Below are 18,141 nucleotides of genomic sequence, written 5' to 3'. Positions count from 1 at the left end.
ACCAAAAAAGAGAATCCAGTGGGAAATGGGGAAGATAGCCCAACGATTTAGGGAGGAAAAACCTGAAAGCTTATTGCATGTTGCAGTCACTGGCCCTTTAGGCCTAATAAGACTATAGAAAAGGTCATCTTACCTTCCAAGCCTGGTAATTCATAAAGGCACCTCCCGCTTGGGTTCCTACAAGTCTTCATGCATGGTGCTCCACAAGGCTTGTAATGCCAGTCACATTCTCCTTCAGTATTGTAATAGTCACAGAACAGGGCTAAAGAAACAGGGAAAGAAAAATATATTAAGAACCAATCACCCCAGAATGGATGCATAGTACTGCTTATACCATTAAAGTAAGTGTGGATGTCATAATGAGATATTTTGATGCCTGTGTACAAATTGATAGGAAGATGCCTAGCATGGTCTTGAAGGTAGTACTGAATACAGTGGGGTCTTGACTTAAGAACGGCTCGAGTTAAGAACATTTTGACTTAAGAACTGCTCTCGTAGGAAAATATTGACTTGACTTATGTACATACTTAGATTTGAGTTAAGAACTGAAAAAAAACCACGTGGGAGGCAGGGAAAGTGCAAAATGTGAACTTTCAGTTAACTGTTGGCCAGTGAAAAGGGTGCCTGTCTGCTTCCTCGCTCCTCCCAGCGTTTAGAGAGTGGATTGGGAGACAGTCTTCGGACTGCCTGGTACTGTACTGCCTGGACTGTATTTTCCCTGCCTTCCCTGAACCTTACTTGACCTAAGAAAAAAAGAAACAAAATATCCCCCTCTAGTGGTCGAAGGCGGAATAGCAGCTTCCCATTAGTTTCTATGGACGGAAAAGAGCAGATACGGATCAAATGGTTTTCAATGCATTCCTATGGGAAATGCAGATTTGACCTGAGAACTTTTTGACTTGAGAACCGCCTTCCAATACGGATTAAGTTCTCAAGTCAAGACCCCACTGTACTAATCATTCACAGAAGTGAGGTTCTGTCTGATATTATGGTTGCATCAGCCATTATTTTGAAATCATATACTGGTTGAATGTTAATTCATAAGCAGTACACCAATCCAGGCATTTTCTTCAGCAAGTTATCTACTGCTATGCGTGGTATACAAATATTCTCATACAGTGAATTGGGAGAAATGACATTTATTTTCCATTCACCTCTTTTTCACTGCATATGGAAGTGTTGGACAAGTACTCACGACAGATTGAGGGTGATCTCCATGATATGCACACTCCATATTCACTACATGCTTGGGCGTAGGCAGCTACAGCTGTACAAAAACATTCACAATCTCCCCCAGTGTCACAAGCACAGGAATCAGCCACACAGGCTTCATAATACCTTGTTGGGTCAACCTGTTAAGAAATCAAAGCAGGAATCCTGTGTCCTGTTGCCATTTTCTAAACATACGCCACTCAGTGACAATGTTTTCAAGAAGCTTTATAAAGATAAGCTAAAAGACACCATGTTTCCCATCCTTTCACTTTTCAATGCTCCCACAGAATTTAGGCTATCAGAAAAAGGAATAGACAGATAAAAATTAGACATTATTATTATTATTATTATTATTATTATTATTATTATTATTATTATTATTATTATTATTATTATTATTATTATTATTATTATTATTATTATTATTATTATTATTATTATTATTATTATTATTATTATTAAATAAACAAACAAACAAACAAACAAACAAATAAACAAATAAATAAACAAATAAATAAATACTATCAGGTGGAGAAACGCTGAAAATTATCAGGATCACAGAAAATGAGAAGAGGGATATGAAGCCCTGTTCAGGCATTAAACCTGAAAGCATGCAGAGCTAGTATCACAGTAATGATATGGGGGTACAAGTAAGCTCTGCTCCCCAACATTACCACCCACCTCTCCCATTTCTCTGCTTGGAAGCTCTAGCAATGGCACAGCTTCCAACCTTTAGAGCCTCAATAAGGGTTAACCTTTACATTTTGTTGAAATTGTGATGTAAAGCCCCTTCTCATCCTTGCCTTTGCTTTTCCCGAGCATCCTCTCTGTCATGTTGCATAGGACATGTGCCAAAGTGTCTGCCAGACGTCTTTCAGCTTGGATGTCATCCTGCAAGTTACTTCCCTATAAATCGTTTTTTAAAAATCAGAGCTTGGGGAAAATGTATCTTGGGGACTATAATTCCCAGAATTCCTTAGCCAGCATGACTTTGGGCTGGCTAGAGGTTTCTGGGGGTTCTAGTCTCCAAACATAACTTCCCCAAGCATTGTTTGAAATCAGTGGAACTACCTCTGTGCATAACAGCTCTGAAATATCAGATGGAAGCACCTGAATAAAGTCTAGTTCATCAGAAAAAAAAAATCTGCTCAGAGGATTTGGCCTACCTGTGAGTGGCAAGAAGCAAAGACCTTGCTGTTGATGATGCTGCATTGCTTCTGGGACCAAGACTTTCTGTAAGGGTTTTTGGTGCATGGATCTTTGGTGCATTTGGCATCAGAACATGTGGGAGAGACCTTCCAACTGTTTCCAAACTCCAGAACATCACCTACTACAGACTGACTCCTAGTTGTGAAGTCATTAATTCCATTGCCATCATAGTTCCCACATAAACCACAGACCTGACCCTGCACAGAGAAACAAATAATAATAATAAAAACAAATAGAATAATAAAAAACTGGACCAAATTCCTCTTAGATAAGCACAATCTTCAGTTATGGCCACATAGTTACAAGATTCAAGGAAGAACAGGGAATAATTCTGGCTCCAACTTTGTTATCTATCTATTTATTTAATTTCATTTCATAGCAAACAGGACTAAAACCACAATAAATTAGGTGAAAACAATTAAACATATAATAGTAATTTAAAATAACCATCTAAACATTTATAAAAGCACACTTAGAAGGAATGTATGCACAGTATCCAGAAGAGGACCAATCACACCCAATTTAGTTATGAAATGTCTGCTTAAAAAGGCATATCTTTAACTATTGCTGAAGGGACAAGAGGGAGGAGGCCAACCTAATGTTATGGTTTCATTATTTTATTTCATTTCAATTTAGAGCTGTTTTGCGATGGTCATTTATTCTGAAAGGGGATTTTAAAATCTCAAAAAAAACAAAACCCAAAAAACTGAAGTTTGCAACATGGAGTTGCTAATAAGACACTTAAAATGCAGTCATATTTCTGCATCCTAAGGAAAATTTTCACAATACTGTATGGCTGCCGGATGGGTGTCTGGAATTGCCTCAGTGTAGCAGCAGTTTCATGTGACGGTGCTCCTGTGTATGACGAACGCTATATGATCTTCCTAGCTCCTAGAGATGGCTTGCAATTGCACAAAGACAAATCACACTGTGAGAACAATATGGCAAGCCAACACAAGTAAAACAGCTCACATTTAGGAACAGCCATTTTACAAAGGCGGGTTCAGGAGATCCACATGCAGAAACAGAGAAAATGAATTTTCAGACTGTGATCCTAACTGACTCAGAAAGTATTTCCTTGGGCTTTATATCCAAATGCTGTGCTTTTAAAACCAGGAAGTTAAGAAAAGGGAAAAGGTGATTATCTGTGACACTGATGAATATTTATCTGGCATGTCAAGTGTCTTACCCTGAAATCATCACTTAGTTTGATAAAAATGCTTGTTTTCTTGTCCCATAAGATAATCAACCCATTGTAAGTCTCAATAATCAGATAAATGCCCATGTAGCGAATCCTGTAGGGTGGGTGACCTCCCTGGCCCCTTTGTATCAGTTCATGGTGCTCCTCGCTGAGTATCAGCTCATAGTTCTGTTGAGAAAAATAATAGAAAAGCAATTTTTAAAATAATATTTAAAATGATAGATTTTGATTAGGAAACAACTTTTTGAAAATAATCAATGAATAAACACAAAGCATTTTGACACACAGCCCCAAACTCTCTTGCACAGGTGTGGAAATGCCATAACAGTTGGAGGAGAATTGCCTCAAATTAAGAAATCACCATAGATATTATCAGCTGCACTCAGAGTCACACAACTGACTATACAATAGATAATATGGTGGTGTTTTTAATCTACAGTGATTTTTTCACTCCAAAAGTTAATGTGTTTTTAACTAGGCAACATAACAAGACAAGATGATTTAGAAACAGGTACAGTAGTTCCTCTGCTCATGTTTACCCAACAGTAGATGGGGAAGGATGGTGCCATAAGAAAACTCAACTTGGCCTGAACTAGTCTCCATAAATAAGCATAAAAAATAACTCTTTCACACTTCGAAATAAAGATCTAGTAACCTAAGGGCACCTTTAGGTAAACTCAAAGAACTTAATGCATCCAGTACAGACTTTTTCTTATCTAAATGCATGCCTACCTGACCATATTACAAACTGAGCTGGAAATCAGTTTTGAGTTTCTCTGAACATCCTTGGTGTGTTGCTTTATGTTCACACCTCACCTGACATAGGATGTGGGAGAGCAATGATTTGAGAATCACCATCTCCCCCCCCCCCAGGTGGATGAAACAAGTTACATGGATGTACAAGCCCTTCAGAAGGTTTGAAACATGTACTTTGGACTTCAGAAGTGGTGTTCTTCAAAACTGCTCTTTTTAGAAGATGGTCTTGGGAACCTGATGTGTCAATTAGGTTATCTCACCATGTAAAAAACGTAACCGTGGCAGTGCCCCATAAATGCCCCAACAGAGATACTCACCCCTACAAACACTTTGATTGATTTTGAGCAAGTGGTGCCAGTGGTGCCACAGGGAATGTTTTCAGTGATGACTCGGAAGGACCCCTGGGTGGAGCTATTCTTTCCGCAATGATCCTAAGAAGGAAAGGGTAGTGGTGGTGGGGAAAAAAAAGGTTATTTCTTTTGGAAGCAGACGCAAGTGATTTGACCATTGAAAATGCCAAGGCAATTATATCATACCTGTACTAGTGTATATTCACACTTCCCACTGAAAGTGTAACGCTTGTCATCAAAGGTGATATAATGCCCATCTCCATAAACTGCACAGGTACCTAAGCACTTGTTCTTAGTGCATTTCCACATCCTGTTCTTACATACGCTAAAAAAGAGAGACAATATTTAAAAGTGACTGTTCTGTTTGCATAAATATGAACTGACATGTATTAATTTACTGTGTCTGTGTGTGTTACAAGTCAGAACTGATTTATAGTGACCTAACATTTTTTTCCAGGCCAGTGAGATGTTTAAGGAGTGGTTTGCACACTCCCAGTGAGTTTCCACGGCTGGGAAGGTTTTCAAAACCAGGTCTCTTGAGTCCTAGTCTGTCACTCTATCCACTACATCATTATGATCACTGACTAAATCCCAACTAGAACAGACCAGTTTAAACAATGAGATTTATGTAAGTGTTGATATACTATTCAGCAGTTGATTGAATGGGTCTACTGTAGTTGGGATTAGAAGCTGAATTTCAGCCCAGGTGTGTAACCCCTGTAGAACATAGTGAAGACCAACCACAATATAGAGGAAGAAAAGAGGAAGAGTGAGGAAGATCCCAGGAAGTAGCATTATTTCCTCAGAGGTAGTTGTAGTAGCCTATTTCGGCTTGTATCACAAAAAGAAATTAAAACAAAAATGAAAACAAATCAGGAAAAGTTGATGGAAGAAGACTGGACCCTTTTAAAGACTATTCCATAATGAACTCCACAAAAGATCTTGCTACAATAAATCCATTCAAGCTCAGAGGTGCCACAATTCCTTTTTTAAAAAAATATATTCATTGTTCCATGTAAATTGTGTGAGAAGCTGGAAAGTCAGAGGTTTAGATTAATTAACTATTTATTTATTTTACAGGGCACCACAAAGTTTAGGCTTTTCAGGCCTACCAAAACTTCAGGGTCGCCAAATTGTGGACTAGCCTAAAAAGAGCACAGATCTCTTTCATAAAGCTCTTCTGATTGGTTCTGAAATGGTGGAACACTCTTTTCTATCCTGATAGTATCATTATAGACTGCAGTTTTAAACCAAGATGCATCACATGAAGGAGAAACTCTGACATCAAGACATGACCCAGGAATATGTGAATTGCCTATCCTTCTATCAGCCACCCACACACTGAGGCCATTGACAGAGACTTTTCCATATGCCCTTACTGACTTGAGGTGTGGCAGTTCACCATGACAACTGAGGAGACTTCCTTCTCCACACAGTTTCCATGGAGGTTGAAGCTGTGCTTGGGCTGTTCCCTCTTCAGCACTCGATGGAGACCATTTTATTTTTCAGGACTCTCAAGGACCTTTAACTTCTGAACTGACTAGTTTGCTCTTTTCGTGTTGTAGCTTTTACTGGGTTTTATGATGCCAGTTACAGAGATTTTGTGCAAACCATCTTGGAATATATTAATTAACTACTGTGATATAGATTAATACTATTGTTTTAAGTGCTTTTTTATAAATAAGTATATAAAACATTTCATGTATATTCTGAAAAGGAAAAAAGACGTACACACAAAACAAGTCACCCTGCTTATCTGTCAACACATTTTTTCATGTATACTGTAGGTCATCCCAGGAATGCATAAGATGATAGCAATAAGACAAATAGCAAACCCTTACCAGGTGTTACAGTCAATTTGGATCTTTTCTCCTGCCTTATATGTAGCATCGTTGTGGATACATGGACACTCTTCCATAGGAATACAGTCACCTTTACCATCTGACACTAAACCAGAGGGACACATGCAGCCAGACACACACTGTGTACTATACTGTAAGAGCCAAGAAGAAAGCACAAGAGCCAAGAGGAAAGAGTGAATTAACACCCATGTCCGATAATTTTCTCCCCCACCCCAGCCTAGTGAAACCTTTTGAATGGCTCAAAGGTGGAGTTCTGTGAAAGTAAATAGGTGAAAGCCTGGATTTGTTAAACAGTGCTTATCATTTAATTCACCAGTTTCGATAAATCACCAGGAGCTTGAATTTCTCAGAAAATGGGAAGAAGTATCATCACAGAGTTATAAATGATATGTGGCTAGTGCACTAGATTTGGTGCATGGGGAGATGGTTTATTTCCACTGAAGAGAGTTAAATAAATAGAGTTCTATAAGTGACAATGGAATCCTGTAGATGGTGGGGATGGGGTGAGCTAGGAAAGGTAGGCTGCCAAAGGCTTTCTGACCCAGCACACCACCAAGTCCTGGATACGTACACAGTGCATATCAAAGGTCTGACAGCTCTTCTGACATTCAGCTCCAGTGCTGCCTGCAGTGGCATTTCTGCAGTCAAAGTAGACCATAGGGGCAGTACACACTAACGAAAGATTGAGAGACAGAACATGGTATTAGAAATGAAAGTACAGACATGGCTACCACCCAACTGGAGTGTTTCAGCAGAAGGGTGCTGTATTTTCTATCATAAATTATCTTTTGTGAATTCAGTAGTAATGAACATGGTCTTCTAATATAAATATTATTGCTTTTTGTTGTCTATTCTTGCTTTGATCTTTTTGATTCAGAACGACACAATAATGTCTGCAGACCAAAAAATTAAGTTACAGTTAAGTACTCTGCTTTTTTACTCAGAAGTAAGTCCCACTGTGTTCAACTAAGTACAGAATTGGCACTTAAGTGACAAAAAGAACACAGTTTTTTCAGGTCTGACCTTTTAACGTAACTCAAGGTGAGCTAGATAGGTTCAAATAAAAGCATGTGAAAGACATTGAAAACGTACATATATCAACACACATATATTTCTCACCTGGCTTTGATTCTCCACCACCAATGCAGTTCAGCTTTCCTTGAGTACAAGTGCTGTGAATGGGAGAGGAAGAAAAGGAAATTATGCTTGTTTTTACACAGTCTTGCAATTAATAAGATTTACTATTTATTTTGCTGGGAAATCTAGAGTCTAGATTTGCTTATTTATAACATAATCCTAAAAGAAATCAAGACAAAAAGTCAAAATACTTGCAATAATTCCTGTAACCCAGATATACTAATGACTTATGATCATATGGGATCTGAAAATTGGACCTTAACTACCACTAATTTTAATGCTTTTCAAAATGCTGCTACTTTCCCAGTATTTAGGTATTTTTTAAAATCTATATAGTTACAGGGCATAACTATATGTCACAGGACATAACTTCACCTAGTTATAAGAAAATCTGGGGACCAATTACAATTTCAAAACTAAAATGATTTATGACAACAACAATGACCAAATGTATTCTGCAACTTGGCTCTTCTTACCACACAGCGCCAAAGTCATGGAGAACTTCACCAGGATGTACAGGTGTTCCTTTGTAATAACAGGGACATTTGTCAACAGGTACACATTTTCCAGAGTCATCCATGTAGGTGTCATTTTCACAGGTGCACCCATCAACTGGGACAAATTTAATATTGCAGGTAACATCTGGTTCACTCAGGGACCGACAGGTAGGCTGACAGGAACTGATAGAGTAGCTGTAAGTCAGGGTTTTGGGGCACGATGTGGTATATTTGGCTTGAGAGAAGAAAAACAATAAAACAATATTATTTATTTATTTAAAAGCATTCCTATACCCTACGGCTTGGTCACCAAACACTCACCATCACCTGAATGTTGACAGATAAAGAGGAGAACTGAACAGCTGAATCACCAAAGCAAGAATACTGTACAACAAAGGTTAAGACCTATCAGCTAATACAGGGGCAAAGGCTTAATGAGACTGAACTGAACACTCGAGTGAGGTCTTCTGCAGAAGCGCATCCTGTAGTTTAAAGGTGCAGTGACTAGGAAGATCCCTGTGTCATCCGCCCCTGAGAAGGGCCTTGGTTGTTGATCTAAATCAGTGGTTTTTAACCTTGGGTTACTCAGGTGTTTTTGGACTGCAGCTCCCAGAAGCCTTCACCACCAGCTGTGCTGGCTGGGGTTTCTGGGAGTTGCAGTTCGAAAACACCTGACTAACCCAAGGTTAAGAACCACTGATCTAAATGCATAGTTGTTCTATGTCCTGAGAACATAGGTATGTAATGGTCATGGCCACACTTTGATTTGAGTTCTGAAGGACACAGACAGGGACTGAAACAGAGCACATCCTTCATATGTTCCATACATATATCTTGATTCCCTGACAAATGCCTGGCTGTATCATTTTGACCCACTTCTAACTTCCAGTTGTTTTTTAAACAGAGCCTCATGGTGCAGTGGTTAAACCGCTGTACTGCAGCCAAGATTGTGCTCACGACCTGGGGTTCAATCCCAGGTAGCCGGTTCAAGATTGACTCAGCCTTCTGTCCTTCTGAGGTCGGTAAAATGAGTACCCAGCTCGCGGTGGGGGGGGGGGCAATGTGTAGCCTGCATAATTAACTTGTAAACCGCCCAGAGAGTGCTTGAAGCACTATGGGGCGGTATATAAGCAGCACACTTTGCTTTGCTTTAAAGGATGTGCACTCTGCACAAATAGAACATTACAAAAATCTAGTATAGATTCACTCAAAGCATGAATATTTGTCTTCTTTAAGAAATGGGTTTAACTAGAAACTTTTGCTCAGATTTGTCCCCTGCTGTCCTGTCTTATGAAGCACCACTAGGAGAGCCCAGCAGAATTTAGAACTGAATGGAATTCACTGGCAGAAACGTTTGTCCTTTTAAGTCCTGGGAGGGCTGCCTAGAACACTTACAGCAAACTGTGGTTCTCCATCCCGGAAGCGCAACTCCTTTGGCTGCACAAGCTATGACATAGGAAGAGAGAGCAGCACACATGCAGTCTTCGCTCCTTTCACAGTTGCAGGTGTCAAACAGGCAGTTCTAGCAAACAAACAAAATAAGCAGCTTTCATGAAAGATGCCATTCTGGATTATAAGTATTAAGCTGAAAAGCAAACAAAATTAGGTGTTGTGCTCTTTATCAAATGACAGAAAGAAGTTTATCTATGCCCAGAAGCAGAAGCTTGAAACATTAATATAGCATGCATGGCTTAGAACCTGCTAACACATACATATATAACACTTGATTTATCATCAGTTCTCTGATATTTTATGTGATGATCTGTACACAAATGCAAGTCATTATTAGATACTGTATCTGTATTTTCCATCAAATGGAAAATGCATATGTATGAAAGACTCCTTAGAACTTTCCTGTGTCTTCAGGCTAGGCAACAACATGATGTTCTTCTAACTTTCAGAATGTCTGGGAGCCCCATCTGAATTCTTCTCACCAGCCCGACTTCTTGACATTCTACAGAAAGACTCTCACTAGTATGGAAGGACTTGTCCCTCAGAATACTTATCTTTTATTTGACACTTTTTCACCTCTGCCAGTTTTACCTCATCATGCAACAACACCCACATACATGTTTTCTGCTTTTTCATTTCCTTGTCTCTTCCATGAACTGAGTGAGAATACAGTCTCCACAGACTCAAAATGGATGACAGCCTTTTAATCAGGGGTGGGTAAAGCATTATCATCTACTTCTGAGTTTTTGCAGTTCCAGGAACTACCGGACTCCCCCTTTTAAAAGATTAATGACTATTTCTGGAGAGTTTTCCAGGAACAGTGACTTACTTTTAAATAGGTTTCAGGGGTCCTCTGAAGTATTTTAAACAAACACCCAAATTTTCACAACCAGAAGTGGATTTCCATCCATTTTCAGTTCTGTCTGCTTCAGTGGTTCCTTCCCCTCCCCTCGCTCTTGTAGTCCCTGCAGCTACCAACTACTGCAGAATCCTGGGACCAAAATGTAGCTCCCAGACCTTCCAAGTTGACTCCTACTCAAAGTAGACCCCTACTCTAAACAAACACCTACTTAGTTCCTGCTCTTTGGTCATGCACAGTCCTGATCACCTCACTTTGGAAACAAAGCATAATAGCTGGTTTTAATACCGTATGATAAGGAGCTGGATTCACTGCAGAATGGCATTTGGCAAAAGGTCCGCTAGAGTCGGTCAGCAGGCCACACCAGTGATGGGCATATTTTTCTACAAAGACAAAAAAAAAATCATACTACTTTGTGAACATCTGTAGACACAACTGGCAACTTTTAGTGCTGTTTACATCTCCAGCTCAATTTTATGACACCACAACAATATTTGTTTCACTCACTGCAATATTCCTTTTTTTTTTTGTACTTTTTATTTTTTTATAAGGGATAACAGAAAGGAAAAGGGAATTGGGATTGATGAGGAAGAGGGGAGACAATAACATACTTTCATCCATTCTGTACCTATTGCCATATCAAGATTTTAAATTATTCTATTTACTCTTTTCTGCCTTCTAACTAGAAGACTGCAATATTCCTTAGCACTCCCAAACAATGGGTAGAGAAAGGATGAATATCTTCAAAATATTCATGCTATGGGCACACACAGAAACAAGCACACACATGCACTCACAAACAAATAATTCCACAAAGGTGTGTCTGATTATAGTCTAAAACATAGTTATTTCAGGGTTTTTTCAATAGGCTTAGGTGCACATAATATGGCTATGAGATCTTGGTTTACAAGGTTTTACCCTTATCCCAATTTCCTCCCTTTATTACTAATGTGTCTTCAGTGCCTCCACTTTTTTGAAAAAGGTTTTGATCATTTAGAGATAGCAATGGGAAATTTAGAACAATGATTTGGAGAATTGATTTCTTCATGTATGGGTCTTGATACAGGCCTACCATTTTCTATGCTAAGTGTGCAAGGGTCCTCAAAGTTGTGTTTTATGTTGGGACATGCGGCCTGGGTTTTCCAGGTGTTAGCAAATGCAGGAGCTGTTCCTTCCACCACTCCACTTATAGCTTGGAAGTCATCTGTTTGGCGGCTGTTAAAGTTTCCACAGAGACCTTTAAAAGAAACCAAAAGCATTTGTATTGATAAGGAAATCATTAACAATATACTCTGGACCAAGACATGATGTACTGTTTATTTGTCCATTCAATATTTCTTACCACATGTCTTCTCTTTAAAAGATGGATCCAGACGAAGGTACAATTGCATGATAGGTACGAGTTGAACCAGAAGCTGAAGGCCAACATTGGTTTCCACAATGATGAAGAAAGTTGAAGGCCTGAAGACGGTTACATTGGCTATGGATAAAGATCATATCATTTTTGTGAGACTCATAGCTGCAACTACAACACAGGCATAATGAAAATTTAGGTCATGCGGATCTGAGGATGGCTTGGTGCAAGCCAAAACAGTTCCATAATTACAGTGTGTGCTCAGTCAACATTCTAGATCACATTGTCCATACTCATGCTCCTCAGCTTAGTCCACTTTAATTATTTTGTGTTAATATGTGCTGACAGCAACGTGGCTTCTTTACAACATGTGAGATATGACTGAGATCCGAGAGATCAGACTGTGTCCAGCATCTGAAAGACACTGAGAGGGTGCCTTGAATCTCTCAAAAGTGAGTACCACTAAGGGGCTGCAACAAAGGAAAAGATTGTATGTCTGGTGTTCACTTGCCTAACATCGCCTAGTGAAGGCCTCCAAAAAAAGAGAGATCTCAGACAAATTTATGTACTCCAGCGGTACTTCACAAACTTTGACTTCACACTGCACTATACACCTGTATAGTTAACACACTACCAATTTGCATGGCATCTGGAAAGAAGCCAGGAGCCATTAATAATTGTGCAAAGTAATATGAAACATTCTCATTAGGGTGAGTGTCCAGTAACAAACTGGCTGACTCATCTGATCTACCTGAAGTTTCCAAAACTTTTCAAAGGCAATGCAGTAATTGAGAATGGATGTCTTTAAAGCACATATGACCACAATAAGACCTCTCCCCACCAAAAAAAGGGATCATTTTCTTTTCCAGATCAAGAAGACTCAGCTGAACAAAGCAAACAGTCACTGAATCAAATGTTGCTAGCTTTCAGCACCAAGCTTTTCTGCTACTGTCATATCTGTGGCTGCCAAATATTTTAGGCTGTACTGATAGCCAGGCATTTTGGATGTACACAACATACCTGCTGAGATAGGCAGCTGAGTGTAGATCCAGTTAAGAAATACATCGCCGTTAGACTTGATGACTACACTCTGGTGATAGAAGATAGAGAAGTATTAATCAGTGTGACAATAAAGTATGTCTTCCTTTCATAAAATGGAAAAGACAGAAATATTAGATTCCAAACAATCCTATTGACAATGTTTGCTTTTATGATTTAATGTCTCAGGTGATTATTTATTCTTCTCACCTCCCTTAAGCAGAATTTTCTTTGTGGACACTTCCAGTCTATTCAAAACCCAATTTTTCATCATTCTCTAATTGCTTCTACAAAAAGCAAGGCCATCTTGTTTATCACAGACACAGTCCTTTTCTGGGGTGGTTATGGTCGGATGATGTCATTCCTCTTTCAGCAGTTGGTAAGGGAAAGAATATTGCTTGACTGCACCATGTCTGCCACTGAATCTATTACCTTGCAATGCCAATGGCCCATTAAGCTGGATATTGGAATATCTCACATGCCAGGCATATACTGAACACTGTTAATCTAATTTGCTCGAGGCAACCCAGAGTATAAAACCATTCTACCCTGAACATTTTTTTTGCACTACAATAACCTTCACTGCAAGATAAATTATACCACTCTTTAATCATATGTGAACTGCAAATGGTTGTGATGTTGCTTTTTGAAGATCTGCACAGAAGGGAAGGTGATAAAGAATGCAACTACCTTAAACCTCCAGTGCTTTTAACTGACCTCAAAGAAGTATATAATATTTAAAACTTTCCCACATCTGTGCCACTTCAGATTTCATAAATTCTCTTCCATTAATTATAACTTACCTTCTAGTAACTTGCATTTTATTATTTTTATATTGGGGAATATTATCTTGTGCATAGAGTATTTCATTTCTCCTATATGTTTTGATGCTTCCACTGGCTTTTCAAGAAACATTCAAAATTAAACCTTGTTGGCTATTTTTGTTGTTGTTGATTTATCCAGATACACACGGCTTCTTCTTATATATGTAAGGTTGAAAAAGTTGCTAAGGAGAACAACCATACAGAATTCTGTTGCTTCCTTGATATGACCACCACTCAGAGGTCAAGATACAAGTGCAAACGCCTCATGATCCCATGTGTTTTCATGAGTAGATCCGTCTAGTGTGTGAACCCACGAGTGACTCTCCAGTGAAGACAGACACTTATAGGAGGAGAGGAGCCGATTTTCACCTGCTTCTCCCGTAGTCTTCCCATGCTGCATCAACAGGTCTGTGGACCCTTAGGAGGAGATTTTTAGAGAGGTAGGGGGCCTGAAGAGGGAAGGGGAGACTAGCAGAAAATGACCTCTCCTACTACTTGATATCCACTCAAGGAATCTTTTGATCCAAACTTTTCCACAGAGAATCCATGATGACCAATCTGTTTGATAACCTGTTATTCTAATTGCAAAAAAAATCTTAAACTAGGTGGAGAAGCAAATAGTCTTTATTCTGCATATAGAATTTTATTTTACTCTTACTTGAACTATTTTGGCTGACAAGGTAATCTTCTACTTCCTTCTTTGCTTACTTACCGTCTGTCCTCCATTGATGTCAAGGGCCACCATCTTCAAGCATGTTTCAGTGTCCGTTAGGCCACATCTGCGGAGTTCTCCAAGGACAGTAAATTCATCTTCATTACAAACCTAGGGTAAAAAAGAAACAATAATTACCACTTATATCACAGACACACTGCTTCATATTTGCTGGCAGCCTGAAAGCCATGCACCAATGGAGTAGGGCTAAAAGGAAAAGGTAGAGCCAAAATGGCTAATTTGCATTTATTATTATTATTATTATTATTATTATTATTATTATTATTATTATTATTATTATTATTATTATTATTATTATTATTATTATTATTATTATTATTATTATTATTATTATTATTATTATTATTATTATTATTATTATTATTATTATTATTATTATTATTATTATTATTATTATTTCTTTTAAAAATTGTAACCTAGTAATTATATAGTGTAATTGTTGCTCCAATGCGTTTCCAATACCTAAACAAAAAGGGGTTATACAAAAACAAGTTGTTTATACTTTAAAAGTCCAGGTGCACCCTCTAGTGGCCAATGTTATTTTAGAAAATAGTTTGTTGTGTACGGAGTCTGAGAGGTGCTTGGCTACCATCAAAACCTGTCAAAATTGTCCCCATGCCTCCTAGATGGAACATTTTTTTTAAAAAAATAAACATGGGAGGGCTGAGTATTCCCGGAGTTCTGAGGAGATGCAAAATGGATCTGGGAGGGGCAAACGTTACTCAAGGCCATGTTGCCCTCCTCTGCCCTAAAACAGAAGACATGACTGAGGCGTTGTTGTAGAAATACAGTCTAAATATCCTTGAACTCTGACATATGTTAGATTTAGGACTTGGCTTAACATTATAAAAAGGACTTTATGCAGTGTGAAATGTTTCTGGATGTTTTTTCTGGAAAGAGAGTTCATTTTGGAGAAAAAGGAGAGGAAGTCCTGGTATAACATTTGTTGATGCCTAATGGAGCCTAATGAGGAAATGAATGGCACTGTAGTTTTAGATGGTTCAACATTAGATCCCTTTGACATCCAAAGTGGAGTGAAACAGGGCTGTGTCCTTGCGCCAACCCTGTTTGGGATCTTTTTTGCTGTCATGCTGAAGCACACCTTTGGAACAGCAACATAAGGTGTCTATCTCCGGACTAGATCAGATGGAAAGACCTTTAAACTCTCTGGATTGAGAGCAAAGACAAAAGTCCAACTGAAATGCATGCAGGACTTCCTCTTTGCCGATGATGCAGCCATTGTTGCCCACTCTGCTGAAGACCTCTAACAACTCATGAATCGCTTTAGCAAGGCCTGCCAAGACTTTGGATTAACAATCAGCCTGAAGAAAACACAAATCATGGGCCAGGGCGTGGACTCACCTCCCTCTATTACCATCTCCACACAAGTACTGGAGGTTGTTCATGACTTGTTCATGACTTTGTGTACCTTGGCTAAACGATCTCTGACACCCTCTCCCTAGATGTCGAGCTGGATAAACGCATTGGCAAAGTCTCACAAAGAGATGTGAAATGGATTTAAAACTCAGGAAAAAAATAGCAATATAAACATATGTCATATGATATCCAAAGAAAGGGATTTACTTCAGAGACAAAGACTTCGAGTTTATAATCCCAGAAACAGAAGATGGTGTGGGAAGGGCAGAGACAGGTGGGCGTTTTGCTAATTACAACAATGGTAAATTTTACGTGACTTGCCTTAGAGAGAACGTACGTACAGTCCCCATGGACATCATAATGCTTCTCATCGTAAGTAGAGATATGTGATCCACCCTCAACTGTGCAAATGCCAGGGCAAAGAAGGTCTGTGCACTGCCACTCACCTCCAGTGCAGGAACTAGAAAGAACAAGAAACTGAATGAAGCCAACAGGCACTGCCACTAAAGGCATCTTGTATTATTTTACTACAGAATCATAGAGATGGAAGGGATCCCGATGGCCATCTGATTCAGACCCTTGAAAACACAGGAGATCCACAACTAAGACATCCTTGAAAGATGGCCATCCCACCTCAGTTTAGAAACCTCAAGTGAAAAAGAGCCCACCATCTTCTGAGGTGGTCTTATCCACTGTCAAGGAACTCTTGCAAATATTTAGTCAAAATCTGTTTTCTTCTAATTTATTTTTCATAATTAGCCCTTGTACCTCATGGGGAAACAGACATTTAAAAAGTGAGTGCAGAAGTTACTGGCGGATGTGAGAGCACAATCAAGGATGGGGCAAATATAGATGAACTCTTATGCCTGGATTCACAACAAATGGTTTTGGAGACTAATGCTACGGTAGTATAAAAAAACTGAAATGATAGATTAAGGATGTGGTCAGATGGCGAAAAAGAATAGTGTCTGATTCCTCTAGAAAGGGCCACTTTGCTGGGAATGATCTCCCTGAAAGCCACTCTTCTTTTAATGCAGGAATTGCTCCAGCCTGCTCTCCCCCCAAAAAACAACAACAACAAAACAGTAGTTCTGCTGCTGGACCAGAACATCTCAGCAAACATAAAATAGAGTCAGGCTAGTTTGTGATCTTCTGTGCATTGTGTGAATGCCAGGAAATAACTTGCACCAGATCATGTCACAAGCAGTTGAAAATGTGGGTTCTTTCCCCACCTGACCTCATCCTAAGGTATATCCCCCCAAAAAACATTGGTTTATCTTATCCAACGTTGGAAATTACCATGTACGGCAGTGTCCTGAGTAAGTTGTCCCTGGAGCGTAAGATTTGCCATTGTAAATGCAGGAACATAGCTCAAGGGGGATACAGCCAGAGCCACTGATGTCATCATACACAGTTCCTAAAGGAACAAATAATGTATATGTTTTAATTTTTACAAATGGGAAAAATTGTTATATGATCTGAAAAGAAACCAGAGTATAATAGTTACTGTTATAATATATTCTGTATATTAACACCTCCCAGAAGATAGTGGATTACACGAGAAACTCAGAGCTGAGTATAATTTGTAGGTGATGGAAAATACAGATTGCTCTGAGACAGAAGAAAGGGGACGTGGTGGTGCTGCGGGCTAAACCGCAGAAGCCTGTACTGCAGGGTCAGAAGACCAAGCAGTCGTAAGATCGAATCCATGCGACGGAGTGAGCTCCCGTCGCTTGTCCCAGCTCCCGCCAACCTAGCGGTTCGAAAGCATGCAAATGCAAGTAGATAAGTAGGGACCACCTCGGTGGGAAGGTAACAGCGTTCCGTGTCTAAGTCACACTGGCCATGTGACCACGGAAGATTGTCTTCGGACAAAACGCTGGTTCTATGGCTTGGAAACGGGGTTGAGCACCGCCCCCTAGAGTCGAACACGACTGGACAAAAATTGTCAAGGGGAACCTTTACCTTTACCTGAGACAGAAATTAACCACCGTATATTTTTAAAGGGTACAAAGTACTATTTTCCAAAAATGACTTCTTGCTCACATAGTGAACTGTAAGGTGGGTGTCCTATAGAGATCAATGACATTTGCTCACCAGAAAAGGAATAAAGGGCTCCTAAAGAACCCAAAGACTAGGCGCTCGTAGTCCAAGTTTTTATTGCGAGACTGCAGAGCCTCATCCACAGAAAGTTATGAGGAATCCAGACAAGAACTTCACAAGTTTGTAACCCTTCTGTGTTTTTTCTCCGGTGCTGTTGTTCTTTTTCTTGCAAGAGAT

General features: G+C 39.3%; 1 protein-coding gene across 1 annotated transcript in view; it reads right to left on the bottom strand.

Moving 5' to 3' along the window:
- LOC110089506 (uncharacterized) overlaps positions 1 to 18,141 on the bottom strand; it is an 84,453-nt gene that overhangs the window by 56,173 nt on the left and 10,139 nt on the right. Inside the window, 18 exon segments of the mRNA XM_078383677.1 lie at positions 134 to 262; positions 1,196 to 1,352; positions 2,379 to 2,618; positions 3,611 to 3,790; positions 4,696 to 4,809; positions 4,915 to 5,053; positions 6,570 to 6,721; positions 7,162 to 7,262; positions 7,710 to 7,762; positions 8,204 to 8,459; positions 9,620 to 9,746; positions 10,824 to 10,918; positions 11,608 to 11,772; positions 11,878 to 12,015; positions 12,910 to 12,979; positions 14,464 to 14,574; positions 16,183 to 16,321; positions 17,161 to 17,278. Of these exon segments, the coding sequence (XP_078239803.1) occupies positions 134 to 262; positions 1,196 to 1,352; positions 2,379 to 2,618; positions 3,611 to 3,790; positions 4,696 to 4,809; positions 4,915 to 5,053; positions 6,570 to 6,721; positions 7,162 to 7,262; positions 7,710 to 7,762; positions 8,204 to 8,459; positions 9,620 to 9,746; positions 10,824 to 10,918; positions 11,608 to 11,772; positions 11,878 to 12,015; positions 12,910 to 12,979; positions 14,464 to 14,574; positions 16,183 to 16,321; positions 17,161 to 17,278 (2,484 nt within the window).

The sequence above is a fragment of the Pogona vitticeps genome, chromosome 1 (assembly GCF_051106095.1).
Source record: "Pogona vitticeps strain Pit_001003342236 chromosome 1, PviZW2.1, whole genome shotgun sequence".
In the NCBI taxonomy this organism is placed as follows: domain Eukaryota; kingdom Metazoa; phylum Chordata; class Lepidosauria; order Squamata; family Agamidae; genus Pogona; species Pogona vitticeps.
Note: the sequence above shows the minus strand (reverse complement) of the source record. Positions and strands in the feature narration are given on the sequence as shown.